The sequence below is a fragment of the Accipiter gentilis genome, chromosome 9 (assembly GCF_929443795.1).
Source record: "Accipiter gentilis chromosome 9, bAccGen1.1, whole genome shotgun sequence".
Lineage (NCBI taxonomy): Eukaryota > Metazoa > Chordata > Aves > Accipitriformes > Accipitridae > Astur > Astur gentilis.
In genome coordinates this window covers 37,481,791-37,500,864 of record NC_064888.1, presented here as the reverse complement: position 1 = coordinate 37,500,864, position 19,074 = coordinate 37,481,791, and the positions used below count along the sequence as shown (strand labels likewise).

Genomic DNA, 19,074 nt, shown 5'->3' with positions numbered 1-19,074 from the left:
TATGCTACAGCTGTCATCACACTAACCAGCTCACATGGGCAGCGAGCGAGGCAGAGTGCACAGGGAGTAACTTTTGCCTCAACTAAGGAAGGAGTGGTGCTACTATGTTCATTTGAATTCAAGGCTTTCAATTATTCTACGTGCTGCATGACTTTTGGAGGCATGTCTCTTAGCAGGTCGACAGGAACCATCATTCACCATTTCATATTTATCAAAGAACAGAAAGGAAGCAAGATGAGAAGGTATGAATGAAAATTTCATTTTACAGTCTTTGCTTCTAGGAGGAAGAATAAAAGGATGTCATCTGACTGTGCAAAACCAGCAACTGTACACACAGTCTGCTTGTATGCATCCTGGGGAAAGGGAAGTGAGAAATAAGCAGAAATCTTTCCCTGTCCTGACCTTCCAGATTTTTCTATTTTATTCTAAACCATTTTGAGAGGAAACAGTGTCAAAAGTCAGTAAGAAAATGCAAGAACATTAGGACAGTCTTTTGAAGGTACTGAAGCTGAGGGAGGCCAATACACCTTTGTCAGCACCGACAAAAAAAAAAATCAGCACAGATGACAAAACTGTTTGAATGTGTAGTAGTACATTTCTGACCTAAACATCGAGCTGTAGCTTAATCCCAGTATTGCAAAACTAAGAGCTAAGGCCTGTGACTCAGTGGTCACAACTACTGAAAAATAAATTTACATAAATTAAAGGGTCGTCTATTCAGGATTTTAATAGACATAAGCATGCTATGAGTCCAGTTCCTTAAGTGCAAAATTATATTTCATTTGTTTCGCACAAACGTCAGAATACAAGATCTAACACAACACCAAGATTTTCAACTTAAACATTTCCAAAACAGAAAGCAAAGTAAGCATTCAATATTTAGTTTGTAACTGAGCTTCTCTGCTTTTTGTGGTTGTCTCTAACACCCATACTACCTTAATGATACACCTTAAGGCTTTTTTGTTAATAAGAAACTATGTGAATTTCTTCACAGTTACAATGTGGTGTTAAGACAGCTGACTGAAAGCATGTTCAGATTTTTCTTGGTGAAAGACTTCAGTTTCAGTGGACATTAAAGTAGGTCCTGAATGGAATTTTCAGCATAATTTTGTATTTCTGCTATTCCAACTGTTGTGGAAATCCCAAAACAGAAGCAGCAAGACTAAAGAACCATTAAGAAAAAACAGTAATGGGCAAGTGGGCAAAAAAAGCCACAGAGCACTTACAGATAAATGAAGGCAATTGCAGTATTTTTCTCAAAAGTTAGGAAAAAAAAAAGGCCCACTCTTCTGTGTTCAGAACTTAAATTGCAGAGTTAAGTATTTAGAATCTTACACCCCTGAAAATAGGGGATTATTCTGAAGCACTTTCATTTACTGACTGTAATAACTAGCCATTTTATACATAGATGCCACATTCCTTATCAACATTCTAAAATAGACTTCCTTAACATATGATACATAGCAAAAGGACAACCCTTTTTCAAACCAATATTGCTTGCACATAGTTATTGATAAGCTCCACCAGTTCAGAATAGCAAACATCCAATTATTTAACAATATAAATATTGATTACTAAAGTTTTAATCATAAGTATAAAATCTCTATGTAAAACCACATGCTACACCCTATCTGTACAAAGGCCCGGAAAAAGGTTATTTTTTTCTTATAACAAAGTGCTACTGCAGAACTGACTGATTTGTCATGGACATTTCTGAAGAAATACAGATCATTTGGCTCAGTGTATTTCCCTACAAAGAATCGAAGTTCTTCTCAGAAGATTACAAAGCAGTTAGTTTCAGGCTGCTCAATGAAAAAACAAACTCTTGAGTTATGGCTATGCAACCAAACAAGTAGGCAAATTTTAATTTTCTCTAAACTATTTCCCAGTTTTTCACTATTACTTCAAAAGTTTCCATCTACATTTAGTCTACACAGAGCACCATCAGATAGTACCTGTGTTACAGCTCAAGCAGTTTAAGAGGTTGATGCTCTACCAGTGGTACCTGGCCATTTGAACACTTCTAGTCCCACTAGGCTTTAACTCATCTGATTTTCTGTCAAATGGATCAGGAATGAATGGCCAAGTATCTCCTCAGCTGACAAACCTAACAACTTCTTAAATGACTCCAGCTGTAAAGCAGCACTTGTCTGTGATCCCCCTAAGAAGCTGCATTTTAAATATAGTAATCCTCTCCTCTTTTTCCCTCCATCAGAGGCATGGGATGGAGTGAAAGGGGGAAAGATCGCTAAGGCAAGAGTCCAAAAGAGGTGCTCAACTCCCACTTGAGCTTTAAAATACCTCTTCCTTTATATACTAAGGCTACCACGTCAGACCTTCCCAGACATCCTTTTTAACACCTAGACACTTTCAAGTAGAAAGAAGAGAACTTGTCCATTTATTTGGGATTTCCAGGTATTGGGCAGTCCAGAGCACGAGCAGTATCGACAGGCCGACATACCTGAAAGCCCAGAACACATGCGCTCAGACCAACTGTGTGTTCAGTGCATCCTTGTGCAGAGACTAGCACACCCAAACTGCGCTGGTTTTAGACCACATGTGCTGCAGCCCACGTTCCAGACCTCAGGAAGACATGTCAGAGCAAGAACAGAGCTGTCCGACATCTGGAACCTGCAGGACAAATGGCCACTGTAATAATGTCTGGCACAGCCTGCTACTTGTATATGCACCCACATTGTGATATGAAATACAGGAGCCATACATACAAAGTTATAGTTGGGGAAGATAATGACACCAGGAATGTTCTCAAATATGCCTCCATATGTTCCGCGTCAAGCTCCAATATTCTGCATTACATCACGGTAAATATGACATTCACTCTTATACCTTTAATTTTTCCATATAAAATACCAAGTATTCCTATCTGTATGGCAAAGACAGTATTTTTGAGTTGGTCCGTAACACTGCAGTGCATCAAAATCAGATTTTGAGCATTTGTTCAGCAGCTGCTAAATGAAAAAGAAAGTTTTCTGTAGCTGGTGGAAATCGCTTTTGTTTCAGGGCCTCAGAATTAAGGGTTGGTTTTTCATTGCCATCAGAAACTTCAGTAAGTGAGGCTAAAGTAGCCAAGATTTCTTTTGTCTTCAGAGAAATATCCTTCAGGAACAGAAAAACAAGCAACCATGAATATAGTATTAGGTATTAAAATGTTTTAACATACACTTAATAAAAAAATCAATACAGAACAAAAAGAAAATAAAGATAAATAGTTAACTTTATTTAAAGACCCCAATTATTTTAAGGCAAAATTGCAACAGCCACTCCACACACTCCTCTCACTGGCCCGAGTGAGCTCTTTTAACTGAGGCACTCAGCTGTGAAATATCTAATAATCTATTAGATAGGGGAGGAAGTGAAAAAACCCATCATCTTAAAAAAAATAATAATCAGGCTTTACAGCCGAGAAGCCGTATCTCAGTAGGACTCTTTGAAAGGTATTGACAATACTATTGACAAGGTATTGAGCAAAATACATGCTTTGTAGACTAAAACTGGGAAACTAATTTTACTGGAAGTCTTACAATCAATAAAACTTCTGACATTTCTTCAGCAATGTGGTTACCCAAGAGACAATATAAACCAAGTATGTCATCCTTAAAAACCTATATGAAGAATAAAAATGCTCATTTGTAAAGAAGCAGAGGGTAGAAGAGATCGACTGATTCTCAGGGACAATCTTCCCCCTACTCCTCCCGTTCCGCCAAGATTTAGCAATAGAAGTAATTTAACTAGATTTAAAAATAAAAATGAAAATAAAATATTAACCTTAATGACTTGGCTGTCTGATTTATCTGGATCTTCTGCAGATTGAACAATTAGTTGTCCAATTTCTTTGTGAAGTTTTCCCATTGTCATTGCCTCTGAGTAAGAAAAAAACCCAAAACACAAAAGCACACATTCACATAAAATGACCATTTCTGTGACATCTAGAAATATATAGATATGAGTAACAAGCCAAAACAAGAAGACCTCTTCATGACTGCCATTTGAAATCTATCAGTAAAGGCAGTAACCTGACATATCAACAGGCAAATTATCTGCCTCTGAAGAGGCCATAAGCAGATGACAAGGAGCAGCAAGATGACAAACAACATACAAGCTTTCCTTTCAAAGAGCCCCCAGTCTCCAAGTATTTAGTGCATTGTTTTTCTAAAGACTCATGTGGTATCTCTGCATTCAGCTGAATGTCTCTTCCATGTAATTGTCTAACATGGATGGATGTTTTGAAATCTCAGTTGTACGTTTGTTGGAAGACAAAGCATGTCTTTCCAAATTCCAACTTTCACCAGTCTTCCAGGGTCTCAATAAAACTGGAAGACAGAAGTCTGTATACTGACTTTTCAGAACCTGAATGGAAGAAGGATCAAGATTGCTTGACCAATTGCAAGGTTCACCAATTACTATCACCTCTGAAATAAATGACCTCTAAATCCAAAATATGAAAAGCAACCAACCTTTTACTACAGGGGAAATAGTGATCTCACTATCTGCCAAATTCACATACACATCATAGAGGTCTGGTCTACTGTTCACTTCAGAATCTGTAAATCCAGCAATGTAACCTAAAGAGCAGAATTTTGGAAAGATTAGGATCTTCATAAACAAAACCAAAACAAAACCAAGATACTGCAGAAAAATCACAGTCCTAAAGTCTGTTCTAAGAGTATTTGACACAATACTCATTGAACCCATGAAGTTGCCTTCTTGATATTATCAGTCATTTAACAAGCACATCCAGCAGAATGCTTCACTTCCGAGGAGCTTAAAAATCAACTTCTAAAATTGCCTTGAACATGAATGAACCCCTAACACTCCATGCAATATAAAAAGGTTACCCATTTGAAATTTTAAACTCCCTTCCCAACTTGCTACTAAAATTATTCATTCACAAATGAAAAAGCCACTGAACTACTTCTTTAAAAGAAATCTCCACTCCGGAGCCGCTAGTCACTAAGTCAGTATTAGATTGGAACAGAGGAATAAAACCAGCAGATTTTCTTATTTGTAGCATGCCAGGTGAGCAAACTTGGAGCAGCTTTTCTCTGTGGAAGATGTTTAGTGAGCTGAAACAAGCACTGTTGGTAATGCAGTAGAAATATTAAAGATGAGTAGTCTTCTTGCTCATTATTCTGTGTAGAGAAGCCTTTTAATTGCCACATTATGCGTCAAGCTAACCTTTGCATAAACCAAGGGCCTCTTCCTGGATTATGCGTTAAGTACTACGCATACACAGCAATGTGTCACACAGATCAAACTCCTACATAGCTGGTAAATAGGAGCCAGAGACTTCACTGGCAACAGTCAGCATAAAAATTTGGAACTGAAAAAAAAAAGAAAAAAAATCCTAAAAATTCAGTTACTTGCTATGTGTAGAAGCTGGAAAAAAAAGGTACCTTATCTAAAGTGAGCTGCTTTTGTATAACAGTAAGACTTTCAACCCCTCTAATCACAACATCAGTAAAGTCTCAGAGCTGCTTTGCATCTGTGATTAGGGGTAGACTACGGCGGATCCACCCAGAAACACCAGATTAACTAGTTATGTTCTAACATGCTTGTTTAGTTGATTTGCCTTTTCTAAAGGAAATGATGCTGTTCGAACAATAACATTAATAGCAAAGTAATTGTTTTTTCCCTCCCAAAGAGTAGTGGTGCAAGACCTTGCAATAGAAACTGAAATTAAATTTTCTTTATGTTTTTGATTATTAAATTATCACTACCTGTGCAGGCTTTTAAGGCTTCCACTTCCTCCTCATTTAGATGTACATATGAATGAAGAATTGACCAGTCTTGTCGATGCCACACTAAAGCAGGCAAAGTCCTAGGGAAATTAGATTGGTATTTGACACACTGCAGATTTTTTACTTACACTGATTAAAGTCTCACGGTGTGAAATGCATGTCATAAGAAAGAACTAGGATGACTAGGTCTCATTTGGCATGCATATACATGAACTACAGAGATTTCTACTAGCAGTGCAAGCAGAGTTTATCACTCACTCTACAGTTAAATTTCTCTAAGTTTATGAATACATGGCTAAAGCCTTAAGAGGGATTTAGCAGGATTTCAATAAACAGATTTTAAAAAGATTTTTTTTCCCTAAAATACTGGCATTTCTCTCAGTGAAGGTTCAAAATTTGTTGGACTTTTGGGGGTGGGTGGGGAGGTAGGGATTAACAAAGTACCTGGTAAACTCCTGGACAGCTTCTATTCTAGGATGGTACACTACAATTCTCTTCTTTAACATCAGTGCCGTATACAAGATAACTGTTTCCATTCCAAACTGAGATACTATATCTAGAAAAGCAGGGAAAATTATTTTATAGAAGATATCCATGCTGATATTACCATTTGTTTTTTGAAGAAGCTTAATAGTAACAGCACAAATAATACTGTTAACACTATTTACTTGAAGTACACATGAAAACTGGATTGTATTTTATATTGTACAACAGAAATCAGAATAGAGACTTCTGGTATTAATTAACCTTTGATGGAACCAGCAAGATAAGCCTTCCGAGCATCAAAATCCTTGCTGAGGAAAGATCCGTTTTCTTCGCTTTGGCAGATCCCCTTTGTAAGGACTGCAATGTAGCTCTCCATCATTTTAACTGGACTTCCATGCTTCAAGTAGATTCTGTGTGAAAAGAAAAGAGTCTGGTATTTTGACTGCAAACAGTGCCAGCAGACATATTGGGGGGAAAAAAAATTAAATAAATCACAGTATCACAAACAGCAATATTATTGGCAAGAATTCTTATTTTGGACACCTGGTTAAGGTTTTAAATACTAAACTAGAAGTCTTTCAACATGCACACAGAAACATGTCTTTTAGGATAAAAAAAACCCCTACATTGGTTTTTTTGGGGTTTTTTTGAGTTTCCTATTTTATGAAAAAACAACATTTACCAATATGGAAACATAGCACAAAGGTGTAAGAAAGTATCCAGACTAAAGAGTCTTTGCAGACTCGGAAGGTACCTGCTTTATGAAAAGGCAACTATTACCGTAACTCCTGTTATTACATGCAGACCATGTGACTAGTTAGTTTTTCATTTTTTTTCCAAGTATCATTAGACATTCTTCTGGACTCTTTGTTAAATGATGAAAGAAAAATATAAACATATGTCCTTGATACTCATAAAAACCCAACCAAACAAAAAAACCACAGCACAAAACCACCACACACCAACAAATCCCATGCACTTTTAGCTGTCTTCCACACAGCAGAGAGACACTATAACTTATTTTACAGGTTAAGGTACTTCAGGAACAGCACTGAAGCTCTCAACTATCTGTTTTCCATACTAGCTATAGTACAGAGCTATGTCACATTTGAAACTCAATTATCATATTCAGAGGAATTCATTCTGGATTTGAAAACAAGTATTAGCTGATAAATCAGCAGTAATGTGATCCACAGCAAATCTAAATATTTCATGTATCAGTGAAAAAGAATAACCTGTTTTTCAGTACCCTGCAGAACTAGTAAGCCTGATGGCATTCCCAAGTCTGTTATACAATAATCTCACAACTGCATCCAATTAGATGCAAAAATCTCAGGGAATACTCTTGGTATCAAGAATCGGGACCCAACTAATTTGGGAACTGAAGGAAAAGCAAAGAAAGATGCAGAGAGATGATGATAATGGGGATGTGGAAGAAAGTGAGTAAACGGGACAAGGGAAGCAGAAGATGGCAGTCTAGTTGGAAAAAGGGAGAAGACTGAGCCGCAGACCTCGAGAGGCAGAGGGCTCTTGTTTTCCCAGAGGAAAAGCAAGAATGTCCCTGCATGCTGTGCTTAGTTCTGAGGAGCTGCAAGAAGCATCTGTAATAGAGATGTTGTGGAGGGACGCAAGTTGTCCACCATACACATGGTGACCTTGACTACACAGCACTGATCTCTTCCCAAATGTTTATACTTTTTAAAAGTATGTTCTCAGAGAAAATGAGTGTGTGTCTGGAGAAGACACATTAAAACCTACTGGGCATCTGACATTCACCCAACACCTATCGCATGAACTCAAGGTTAGCTCAAAACAAGGACTTACATAATCTGATTCACAGTTTGTAGGACTGAATTTCCAGCAGATTTTTAGACCAAATGCAAACACAACACAATGAAATTTAATCTTTTGCCTTGGCAAGATCTAAACATGCACACAGCAGTACCTCAAATCAGCTTTTATACAGACCTACACAGTATCCTAGTGAAGGCTGCATATTTCTCTGGGTTGAAGTCTTTGGCCATCAGAACAATGGAGAAATGGGTCACCTGGGTAAGACACACACACAGGAAAATATACAACTTATTTAATGACACCATATGAACAGTCTTCTTCACATTATTGAACTTACTGCAGTACTCTGACAAGGTGTTTCAATTTAAAAAAAAAAAGTGAGCAGTAGCAGCAGATCCAAGTTACTAACTGCAGAAAAGCCCTGGTTAACGGATTTCTGATGTGACTCATTTCCATTGAGTCAGCTTTAGTACATACTATCTTTTGCTTAATCTACTCTGTAAGAGTTGCTTTCCTTTAATCTCATGAGATTATTTTAAAAGAGAAAAAGGCATTTTTCTTCCCTACAGGAGGTAGGAAACTTCCAGAATTTGTTGCCCAAGGAGACTGTGGAAGCAGACAGCATCAACATATTTAGAAGGAGACTGGAAAAAAATTAATGGATAGCAGGCCCCCACACAGAAATACTCTTTAACTTCCGTAATCGAGTGATTGTGGGCTGGGACAGTATGAGGCTAAAGTCTGCAGACAGCGACCAGGCTCACGTGACCTCCTTAAATAGCATCTTCCACTGCACTGTCAGGGACAGCACCAGGATGCATTATTTCATTATTATTTTTTACACCTTTAAGGTTCATAGGAGATGTAAGCTTGGAGTGAGGAAAGGCAAGCAATGTTCTGCTGTGGGCATGCAAAATTACCACGTTATCTTTCTACTTAATATAGCATGAAATATGAAAACTGAATAAACTTAACAGACAATTTAATGATCTTCATAATAGGGAAAGTATAGAAGATACAAGCATATTTGCAGTCTTTCAGTTATCAATGGAAAAGAAAGTACCTATATAACTCAACCCTTTGGAAAAAAAAAAAAGCATTAAGTTCTATACGAAGAAGATTTTGCAGACTATGAAAGACCCTTTGTAGAACTTTTTGACAGAAAGAAAATGAACTGCTGAACCTGAAATGCAAAGTAACTAGAAATGATGGCATGAAATTGCATTTCTGTTTCAATACAAAGAATCTAAATTGGGTAACGAGTATCTCAATCCCTCTGCAATTCCATCCAATATGTATCTTGGTGAAAAATGAAACGTGGACTGGTTAGACAGCTGGGTAAGAACTGCCTCTGGGAGCACACAAAACCTTACATCCCTTCCCTTCCTCATAGCATACACTGGGAAAACACTGCTTAAACTGCCAGAGGAAGCTCTGCAGAAGTCTTCCCTGTACTCTACTGAAAAAACAGCTGGCCAAGTCCTACCTTTTTCAAGGCTGGAGAGTCTTGAACTTCCACAGTTGTAATGTAGAACCACGACCTTTTATACTGGCCAAATACAAATGTATGAAGCAATTTATTTTCATCTGTAAGGCAGCACTTTCGAAGCAACAGACTCCTCACTTCAGCTGTTACGGACGGATAACACCAAACCCACAACGCATCTCCATTGGTGTCTTTTTCTATGGTGGAAAGATGTTCACTGTGAGAATGCCAAACAGCAGCAAGGAAGTAAATCGATGGGTTAATCAGGTTTGTTTCCGGGAATCAGATTAAAATTCCACCTTACCCTGACCCTCGACATCCAGTTCTGCCGCTACAGTTTAAGTTGTAGGGCAGCACTTGTGCTACGGGTTATATTTTTTAAACGTTAACAAGTATCCACTCTTGACATGCTTCACGAGGTCAAAAAAGCACCAGGAGTTCGAATATACATTCATCTGAGCAACGCGTTGACCAACAAGCACCCAGACCAGCTGACCTATGATTTTCCCTGCTTCTCCTATTTCTGATTTCATAGCAAAAACCTCAGAAGCCGTGAATTTAAGACACTGCGGCCGGTTTAGCTCTGCAACAAGCAGACCGAGGCGCCGACCTCAGCCAGCGGGCACCCCTCGGCACAACCACAGGCTGGCAAGCGCCCGGCCGGGACAGGCCCTGCGCCTGCTGCTCGGCGGGCTGCTGGTAACCGGCACCCCCCGCCCCCAACCGGCCCCGAAGCCCCGGCCCAGTCCCCGCCAGCAGCTCCCCGCGGCCCAGCGCTTCCCCAAGACCGGGAGGGCCCTCACCGATCAGCCCCACAGCCAGCAGCAGCTGCGCCTCCGGCTCTGCCATCTTCCCTACTCTTCCCTTCCCCGCCCGGCCCCGCCGCCTTCCGCCCGCCGCAAGCCCCGCCCCCGCCGGGGCCCCGCCCGCCGCTAGCCCCGCCCCCGCCCGCCATTTTCTCAGCCCTCCTCTTTTCCCGCCCTCGGCCGCCTTGGCGGGGCTCCAGCTGCCTCCCTCACACCTTCTGTGGTACCTGCCAGCCTGCTTTCCAGGGGTAACTGGGTGGGGGGGAAAGGCTTTTAAAAAAAATATAGTCTTTTTTCATTGCCTGCGCTATCTCGCTTTCTAAGTCACAAGGCACGATTTACGTTGTGGTGTTACACAAAAGGAGGTGGCCCTGCTGGCAGCGGCCTCCCGAAGTCATGGCCAGAAGCTGTACCCCTGAACAAAGGCCGAAATACAGACCTCCCTACAGAGCACACGTAAAGGCTGGTTTGTGCCTGAAAGGCGGCCTGAGAAAGGTGAGGAGTATTGATAAAGCGTAACAGGTATTCCTGAGTAACTCCATGCATCAACAAGTTTACTGGAGAATGAAAAGATCTCTTTTTCAAGTTTGGATCAACAATAGTACCTGAATACCACGTACGGAAGGCATAGTGCGCAAACTCTGCTAATGGCACAAAGCAGCTGCTGATGAGGAAGAAGAAATAGATTAGGAAGAAGAAAACTTTCAAAATACCTGGGATAACTACAGAAGCACCAGAAACTGCTAAAAGAAAACGTGCAGTCCTGGGAGAGAGGCCAGGCCCGTCAAGGATCACGCCTGGCTAGGGAACACACCAAAGGGTAGCCTATCCTATGATTTTCATAAAGTCAAAGCACACACTTTCAATATACTTGGCTATCGTGTAAAAAGAGACATGCAGAGTCAGCCCATAAAAGCTGCTCCCGACAGAAAATCGTCTGATTCATTCAAGCCTGGAGGGCTTTCAGGAACTTCAGAGAGATTCTAAAAAGTGGAGCAGGCTCCCAAAGAGCAAATGCTGTTCTAAAACAGCGATAAATACCAGGCAGCGCACCTGCGGTCCCCTGCCAGAGTGCAGATGCCCCCCAGGGAAGGCTCTGCAAGGCCTTAGGCAGAGGCAGCCTTCAGATGGTGGGAAGCTGCCACCCAGACCTGGGCGGTGTCTCTGGTACTCATCTGACAGACTTTTAAATTAGTTTTACAAAGACAAGAAAAGGACTTGTTCAGCACTATAAATAGCTTACTGAAGACTCTACTGAATGTATCACAGTGGTTTGAAACGGAAACAACTAGGCTGCCAGAGACAGTTCGGAACACAGACCGAACTAAAATACCGTCATATAAATCAATAGTGTGGCCTGATGGAGAACACTGTGTACAATACTGCTCACCAGATCTCAAAGGGAGACTGGGGACACAAGGACATGAAGACACTCCCAAGTGAAGAGAGCCTGAAAAAGCAAAGTTGCTTTTTTCCCCCCCTTTTTTTAACTCTAGAACGGAGGCTCACGCAATAGAGTGGAAAGGGATCAGTGTTACAGGGATACAGTGATGGTGCTAAAGCTTCCAAACAGTGACTGCGTCTTGTTCTTAGTTTTAACTATTTTTCTGTTTAGCAATAAACTCTGATTACAAGCCAACGTTAAAAGTAAATTTTTAAATATGTTGTGTAACAGTTATAAAGCTTTCTGGTAGCCACGCAAGTTGGTTAACATGAACAGTATGCAAAAAGAAACCAAGCAACAAGTGTACAGAAAGAAATGTACCAAACCAGAAATTCAAAAAATAAGAACACGCTGTCTTTAGTCATCATAAACAGACTTCCTCTCCACCTCCCTATGTATTTTTTGAAAAATTATGCTTGGATATACTTAAGAAACAAGTGTGAGACAGCCGGGGTTGCAGAGGGTCACAGCTACAGTGACGATGTCATCAATGATCTAGCTGCAGAAGTGTGCCTTTCTGCTGAAAGCCTGAAAAGCATACCGTGTTCAATGCCTTACGTGGAGACGCACTATTCTGGCGTGTACTCCTCCGGTACCCCGTTAGTCACACGTTCACTTGCTGCTGTTCTACTGCTTTTTCTACTGCTATTACAGAACTTTTGTGTGTAATTCACACACCTTTATAGAACTTCCATTGCCCTTCCATATACCAATAGAAATTTTCACATCAGTGGTTTTGAAAAATATACACTGGCACTAGTGGTACACTTGTATGAATACATTGCTATTACTATTGCTCTTAAGAGGAACCGGTGAGTTCCTCTGCAGTAGTTCCCCAAGTTTTTAAGATCAAGAATGAAATCTGCAGCTGATGGTGACTACGTGCACACAGAAGGGCCTTTCTGCATAACTGCCCCCGAGTACAATTTCTGAACCGGCTGAACAAGTTGCAAAGAGCAAAGGCTCAGCACACGGTGATGACTTCTTTGCCAAAATGTTCTCCTGCACTGAACTACTTAGTTAACCTAAAAGCTTCGAGTCTGTCAGCCAAACGGCTTCACGGAGCTCCACAAGCCGGCTTCCCGACTTGGAGGGCCACCGCCACCCACCACCGAGGCTCCGATCACCCTCAAGTGACGGGTACGCGGGGCTGGCGCCACCCACCCCCGGACACCCCGTTGTGACCGGCCCCTGCCTCGGCGGCGACCCTATCCGGGTGCCTGCACCGTCACCCCTCCACCCCCGAACCTCCAGCCGGGACGCCCGGCACAGCACGGGACGTCATTTGGGCGCTAACATGGAAACCAGCCGCGCCGTTAGCCTGAAGCCACGGCTCCCCGCCGGTCCCTCACGATCGCCTCACCGACCCCGCCTCCGCCCCGCCGGGAGGGAGGGAGGGAGGGGTTTCCGCTTCCGCCGACGTCAGCGCGCGCGGGTGACCGGCCGCCCTCCCTTTCCGGCCTCGCAGGCTGCCTGGCTGGAGCACGGAGCGAGCCGCCGCCGCCGCCGCCCTGTGAGGAGAGGCCGCCGCCATCATGCCGGTGTACTTCCAGCGGCCCGAGAATGCCCTGAAGCGGGCGAACGGTCAGTGCGGGCCGCCCCACTCCTACCCACACACACACCGCCGGTTCGCCTCCCGCTCCCCTCGCCGCGGCGGGCAGCCCGCACCGCTCCTCTTCCCTCTCTCCTCCCCAGGCCGCGCCGGGCCGGGCCCGCCCCCGGAGCTCCTCGGGCGGCCCCGCGGCGCGGAGCCTCGGCCGGCGCCTTCCTGGCGCTGAGGAGAGGCCGCCTGGGAGCGGCGCGGCGCCACCTTGCCGCGAAGAAATGGCCGAGGCCTGCGGGCGCCGGCCGCGCCGCATGGCGGAGGCCAGGCCCGGGCGGCCGCGGGGAGCGGGCCCGGCCCGGCTCCGCCTCCCTCTCCCCGGCGGGGCCCCCGGCCGCCCGCGGGCGGAGACGGGTGGGCAGGCTCTGGGGGAAGGGGATGGTCGCGGCGGTCGGGGCCTGTTCTGCCGAGCGCAGCGCGGCCCGGGCCCCGCGGCGCCTCAGGCTGCGGCCCTGCGCCTGCGGGAGCCGCCGCAAAGTCGCCGCCGTGGCCGCCGACGGGAAGGGGCTCTCCGCTGGCCGGGGGCTTTGGCGTGAGGTGTCCGGCCCGCATCTCGCACCCGCTCCGGGATGAGTTCCAAACCGGTCTGATCCCGGGCCCTGTTTTTCCATGTGTGCTTCGTATGTAGTAGTCCCGTCCTTCCTGTGCCTCTGGTGAGAAGACAAATGATTAAACTTATTAAATGTTGCACGGGCTGATGCATAAGTTTGCCCCTGGAATGGAAACCAAGGATGATTGTGCTGTAGCTGGCTCTCGCTGACTGCCACATGTAAAGCTGGACTGGTTATATTTATCAGCTCTCTCCTTTCGGGCTAAATATATGGCTTTGACGCTTCTTTTTTTTATGGTATCCTCTTTTAAGCTCTTAGCAAGACCGTTTAGACCTTTCATTGTTACAGAGCTGATTGCAGGATGACACTTAAAGACATCCAAAAATTACAGATGATGGACGGGTCTTGAAATGACAGCTGAAGAGGCTGCATAGTTTGGGGGCTATACATAATGCAAGTCCTTGGTGTTTTAATAAGAAAACGTTAAATAAAGTACTGCACGTCCTCAAGATTTCTAATCTAAAATTCGTTGTAAAAATCATTCATGCAAAGATAAAAAAGATGAAAGATAAAATCAGCTTCAGTCAGCTTCCAAAGATGAAGTTGTGTTTTAGCAGTCCTTTTACTGGAAAGGATGTACATACAGTAGTATATAAACTTCAGTTAAACTTCAGAAGTCTTGGGTAGAGTAAGTTGTACTTACTTGGTGAGCAAGTCATGTTGTTGGAATATTGACCTTAAACTGTTTAAATCTGACGTTCTATCGTTGCTCTCCTGGTATTGAAGAGCAGATTTAAATTCACATCTCTTGCACTGCTGCAAGTCTGCTAAATTCAGACAAACTGAAAGAGTAGAGTTGAACTGAAGGGAGCATTCTCTAGACAAATGTTAGCAATAATGAGTCTCAGCAGACTGAGTCAAGTCTTGCAAACTGCAGGGGCTCAGTCTCACCATGGCTGAGTATAATAAAGGGTGAGAAGTTGTACCTAAGGCAGATTGTATGTTGCAGGAAGCAGTTTAATGTCAAACTGACATTTCAAATTGGAACATTCAGTGCAGTTTCCAGACTTTTAAATGTTTGCATTTTATACATAAGGCTCAAGCGAGCATTTAGGAGCACTTTATGCTTGAGGTTCTCAGGACCTTAACATACATAGAAGATGTTTGGAAATAGAAGAGCTTGAATGATTGTAAATATGTACAGATATGTAAGAAAGGCTGGTTTTCCTTATAAATGATAAATGTAGGTCAAAGCCAACCCTTAGTTGTTAATATCTGGCATTGCTTTGTAGTCAAGGATGTAATACAACTTTTGGGAGTGTTTTATTGTTGCAGATACTGAGTTTGCTTTCTGTTAGAGATATCGGATAACACATGACTTCTTGGTCACCTTCTGTAAAGACATACATTTTCTCAGATTGAAAATTTAGCTTAATTCTGGATTTTGGGTTAGCAGTAGATGTCAATGTGTATCAGGTGAGTTCTTGTCACTCAGAGCTTCAGTTGCTGTTTTGGCTGCCATTTAGCATTTTAAAGTGGCATAACAAAAAACAATAGAAAAAAAATGTAATTCTGACAGCTATTCAGGGGCTAAGGCTTTACATTTTGTCTGTTAGAAACCTTTGTTTCCATAACTTAGAGTTTCTACTGTAAGGCATGGTGATGTGTGCTGTATTTGACTCTTCATGTTCACTTTGTGTGTGCTTTTACTACAGTGTCTGTTAAATTAGCCTTAATTATTTGACTTACTCGTAAGAACTTGCTTGACCAGAGTTAATTAGAAGTTTCAAAACAATATGAATTAATTTTGTGCTTTGTCCAGTTGGTTATCGACCACCAAGAGCTGTGGTTGGAATGGCCTGGCATTGTTGCAAGATTAAACTTGCCTTTCAAGTTTATTTTCATAAATAAGGAATTGTAAAGCTGAGCAGTAATTGTCTCAAAAGCAGCACTGAGATAGAATAACAGTGTAAATTATGGATGAAGGATAGCTTTATTAAAATTTGCTTGGTGAATAAAAAGTGCTGCTGAATACTGTCACCCTTTAACCTTAATTATCTTTAAATGTAACGCTATGTTTTTTCTAGAAAGGAACTTGCTCATCTTATGCAAGCTCATTATTTACATGAACTAAGTCCTGAATACATGCTCTTGTGGTCCTTAAATTAAAACCGCACTGCTGCTTTCAAAATACATCTCAGCTATGTTTAACTTACAATTTGAAGATTCCAAAACTTAGAAGCTCTGTGATGGCTGAGCACCTTGAGCAGGCCCCTACTTTAATCCTTTCTGCCATTATTTCTTCAGGAATGTAGTGATTTCTGAAGTGCGTAATGGGAAATTCTGACTACAACCCTCAGCCTTTAAGAATACACACATTTCCTTTTAGCTGTATTCGACTTCTCTTTATCTTTTAAACCTGTTTGCTTCCCATTCTCATTATTCTTTTGTCTTGCTTTTCTGCGGTTAAGAGTACTTAGAGTAGGGCCTATGTGTCTGCCGGTAGCTGGCTGTGCTGTTTTGGTATTTGCTTGTGGATGGTTTGCTGTGTTTTGTACTGAGCAGAAAGTGTGGTATATCATAGATGGGAATTGCTGTGAAGCTGAGAGATCCTGTTAGTAACAGCAGCTGCTTAGGTAATGAATAAATGGGGGACTGGTTTCAGCAGCAAGGCTGATTTAAAAAATGTCTGACCTTTCAACTGGGCTGTAGCAGCTTGTGGTGTAAGTGTTCTACAAACTGAATCTCTAGACCATTGAGTTTAAAAAAAAAATCAGAACAACTTTTCTGAGGGAAGTTTGTTTCTTTCTTGGCTTGAGGGCAGGGCTTTTTTTTAAGTCAAATTCACCGGATGGTTTGCATCTTGTTGAGTGACATTGGTAGGTGCTGTACAACAAGGCTTGTGGTGTGTATTCGTTGTCCTTCTTGATGAAACTAGCTTTAAAAGTGGATGTATATATTAATATGTATGAAGTGCCCAGTCATGCCTTGATGGGTGGAGAAACTTCTCTGCTATCCTGAAATTTTCATGTTAAGGGAGAGGTCTGCATTCGCTTGCCAGTTGTGTCATTGAAAGACTGCCACTGCAGTTGCATCTGCCAACATTTTTGATAAGGCCAGCTAAATCTAACCATCAATGAACTTTGGTTAGAGTTGATTAAATTCTGGAATTTTACAGTGTTAAGCATAAAAACATACATCTTCTGGTTTGCAAGTCTTTTGCTAATTGGATTTTACTTTCAGAATTCCTTGAGGTCGGCAAAAAGCAGCCTGCCCTTGATGTTCTCTATGATGTTATGAAAAGTAAAAAACACCGAACATGGCAGAAAATCCACGAGCCAATTATGCTGAAGTACCTGGAACTCTGTGTGGATCTCCGCAAGAGTCATCTGGCAAAAGAAGGACTGTACCAGTACAAGAATATTTGCCAGCAGGTATGGCTTTATTTTTTTTTTTTTTTTTAGCAAGCATGGTATATGTCAGCTGATATGATCTAAAGGTAACTGATTGGTCTTGAGTGAAAATTAATTTGCCTTTTAGATGTTCCTGAGTTTGTAGCATTTACATTTTAAATATTTGCTGCCTATTATGGGTGGAAACATCTTCTCATTTTCTGCCTTTGATGTAGGTGAACATCAAATCTTTGGAGGATGTTGTTCGAGCCTATTTAAAATTAGCTGAAGAAAAAACAGAAGCAGCTAAGGAAGAATCCCAGCAGATGGTACTGGACATAGAAGACTTAGATAACATTCAAACTCCAGAAAGGTAGGTGGCCTGTCTTTAAAATGTAGCAATTCACAGCAAAATATCCTTATGTTCATGAAGGAAGTATCCTTATTTTCATGAAGGATGTTGGCAGTTCAGAGAACCGAGATATAAAGGTGGTGGATTTGAAATGGAATGCTAGGGGTGTTCTAGAGGTTTGAAGGGTAGGAAGAAAAACAGGAATTTTGCATTGAAGAAAATCCTAAGTCCAAGTAAAGAAAGTAAGTAGTAAAGAATAGAAAACATAGACACAGTAGGAGTGGTTCTGGGAGTCAGGTCACCGCTTTCTAGGGTCTACTCAGATGTGCATCTGTAGTGGTATAGGAGAGTTTATTATTGAAAGCTTCTCATTATCAGTTGATGTACAAATGCTATTAATTATATTGGACCAATTTAATTCCTGTATGTGATAACCTCCAGTCTTTCTGACCACATTGTGCACGTACAAACAAAAGGAAATGTTAGTTTATACTGGGTCGGGTAACTGATGAGATAATAGAAGAAATGGCATAAAAAGTAAATTAAGAGTGTTATAATTAATTGGATGGATAATGAGAATGTAGAAGGAATAGAAAAAAAGGATCAGTAAATATATCTGCTTTAGGTTGTGTATAGACCTTCACTGGCAAGTAGTGTCAGGTTAGGCTGAAACCACTCTCCAGCTCTGCGAGAAGTCACTATTCTGTTGTCAGAATGTTTTGTAGGAGAACTTCCTAATCTGCTTCAGGCAAAGTGAGGTTAGCTCCAATTCCATATTTATGTTCTTCAGCTGAATCTATTGGTTTAGGGAATGGTCACGTACAGGTACGTATGTGGTGACATCTGTGGAAGAGGGGTGACAAGATGGGGGTGATGAAATGTTTTAAAGCATTCCAGTTGAGTTTGGAAGAGGCCATCTACCCATATCCTTTAAAAAAATCAAAAGGTGTAGGGAATAAATTAAAATTTCCATAAGTCAAACCAAATTAAAACTTGCATAAGATATCAAAAGAAATAACAAAAGGATCTTCAGCCATAAGTGGAGAATTCTAGAAAAAATGGTGGCAAAATTCTGAGGAAGTGGGTTGAAATTAGCCATCCTAGGTGTGGTCTGAAGATTAAAGTAATACTTTGCTACTGATTTTTGTAAGAATATTGATTCTGAAATAAAAGAAAGAGGTAGGATTTTAGAGCATGGCAATTACCCTGTCTGAGGTGAACAGAAAAGTTCTCTTTCTCTTCGTGTTGGGTGACAGTGTAATTCCTATCCTAGAGTTTTGAAAATATCAGCAGATATTGTGGGTACTAAAGCTCTGCAGATACTCATCTGAGCACACAGTGTGTTTTCTCATCATCCGTATGCAGGACTGCGTAGTGGTCTGAACAGTTGCAGATGTGTTA

The 19,074-nt window shown here is 41.8% G+C and overlaps 2 protein-coding genes across 4 annotated transcripts in view; one reads left to right on the top strand and one right to left on the bottom strand.

Annotated features, from left to right (window-relative positions):
* Positions 1-701: 701 nt before the first annotated feature.
* Positions 702-13,127, bottom strand: DENND10 (DENN domain containing 10). Of its 3 annotated transcripts, none has more exons than XM_049810161.1 (9): positions 12,983-13,127; positions 9,526-9,716; positions 8,214-8,293; positions 6,507-6,655; positions 6,204-6,315; positions 5,739-5,839; positions 4,476-4,583; positions 3,787-3,881; positions 702-3,117 (listed from the first exon to the last, which is right to left on the bottom strand). In XM_049810161.1, the coding sequence occupies exons 3-9, from the start codon at positions 8,267-8,269 to the stop codon at positions 2,941-2,943; spliced, it is 798 nt and encodes a 265-aa protein (XP_049666118.1). In that variant the 5' UTR covers positions 8,270-8,293; positions 9,526-9,716; positions 12,983-13,127; the 3' UTR covers positions 702-2,940. The 3 variants fall into 3 exon arrangements, with proteins under 3 accessions (XP_049666118.1, XP_049666117.1, XP_049666120.1); XM_049810160.1 differs by lacking the exon at positions 12,983-13,127 and adding an exon at positions 10,329-10,400 and having other exon boundaries at positions 9,526-9,722; XM_049810163.1 differs by lacking the exons at positions 9,526-9,716; positions 12,983-13,127 and having other exon boundaries at positions 8,218-8,293.
* Positions 13,128-13,227: 100 nt separating this feature from the next.
* Positions 13,228-19,074, top strand: part of EIF3A (eukaryotic translation initiation factor 3 subunit A) — a 35,855-nt gene continuing 30,008 nt past the window's right edge. The window contains exons 1-3 of the mRNA XM_049810206.1: positions 13,228-13,359; positions 17,173-17,363; positions 17,558-17,694. Coding sequence (XP_049666163.1) covers positions 13,311-13,359; positions 17,173-17,363; positions 17,558-17,694 — 377 coding nt within the window. The 5' untranslated portion in view covers positions 13,228-13,310. The remainder of the gene's footprint in view (positions 13,360-17,172; positions 17,364-17,557; positions 17,695-19,074) is intronic.

What these genes read in the sequence shown, in the direction of transcription:
- DENND10 (XM_049810160.1), bottom strand. Translation starts at nt 10,374, where the DNA reads ATGGCAGAGCCGGAGGCGCAGCTGCTGCTGGCTGTGGGGCTGATCG. An exon ending in ACTCTCCAGCCTTGAAAAAG is followed by an intron (nt 8,294 to 9,525) that starts GTAGGACTTGGC and finishes TGTCTTACCCAG; the next exon opens with GTGACCCATTTCTCCATTGT. An exon ending in TTCACTAGGATACTGTGTAG is followed by an intron (nt 6,656 to 8,213) that starts GTCTGTATAAAA and finishes CTTTTCACACAG; the next exon opens with AATCTACTTGAAGCATGGAA.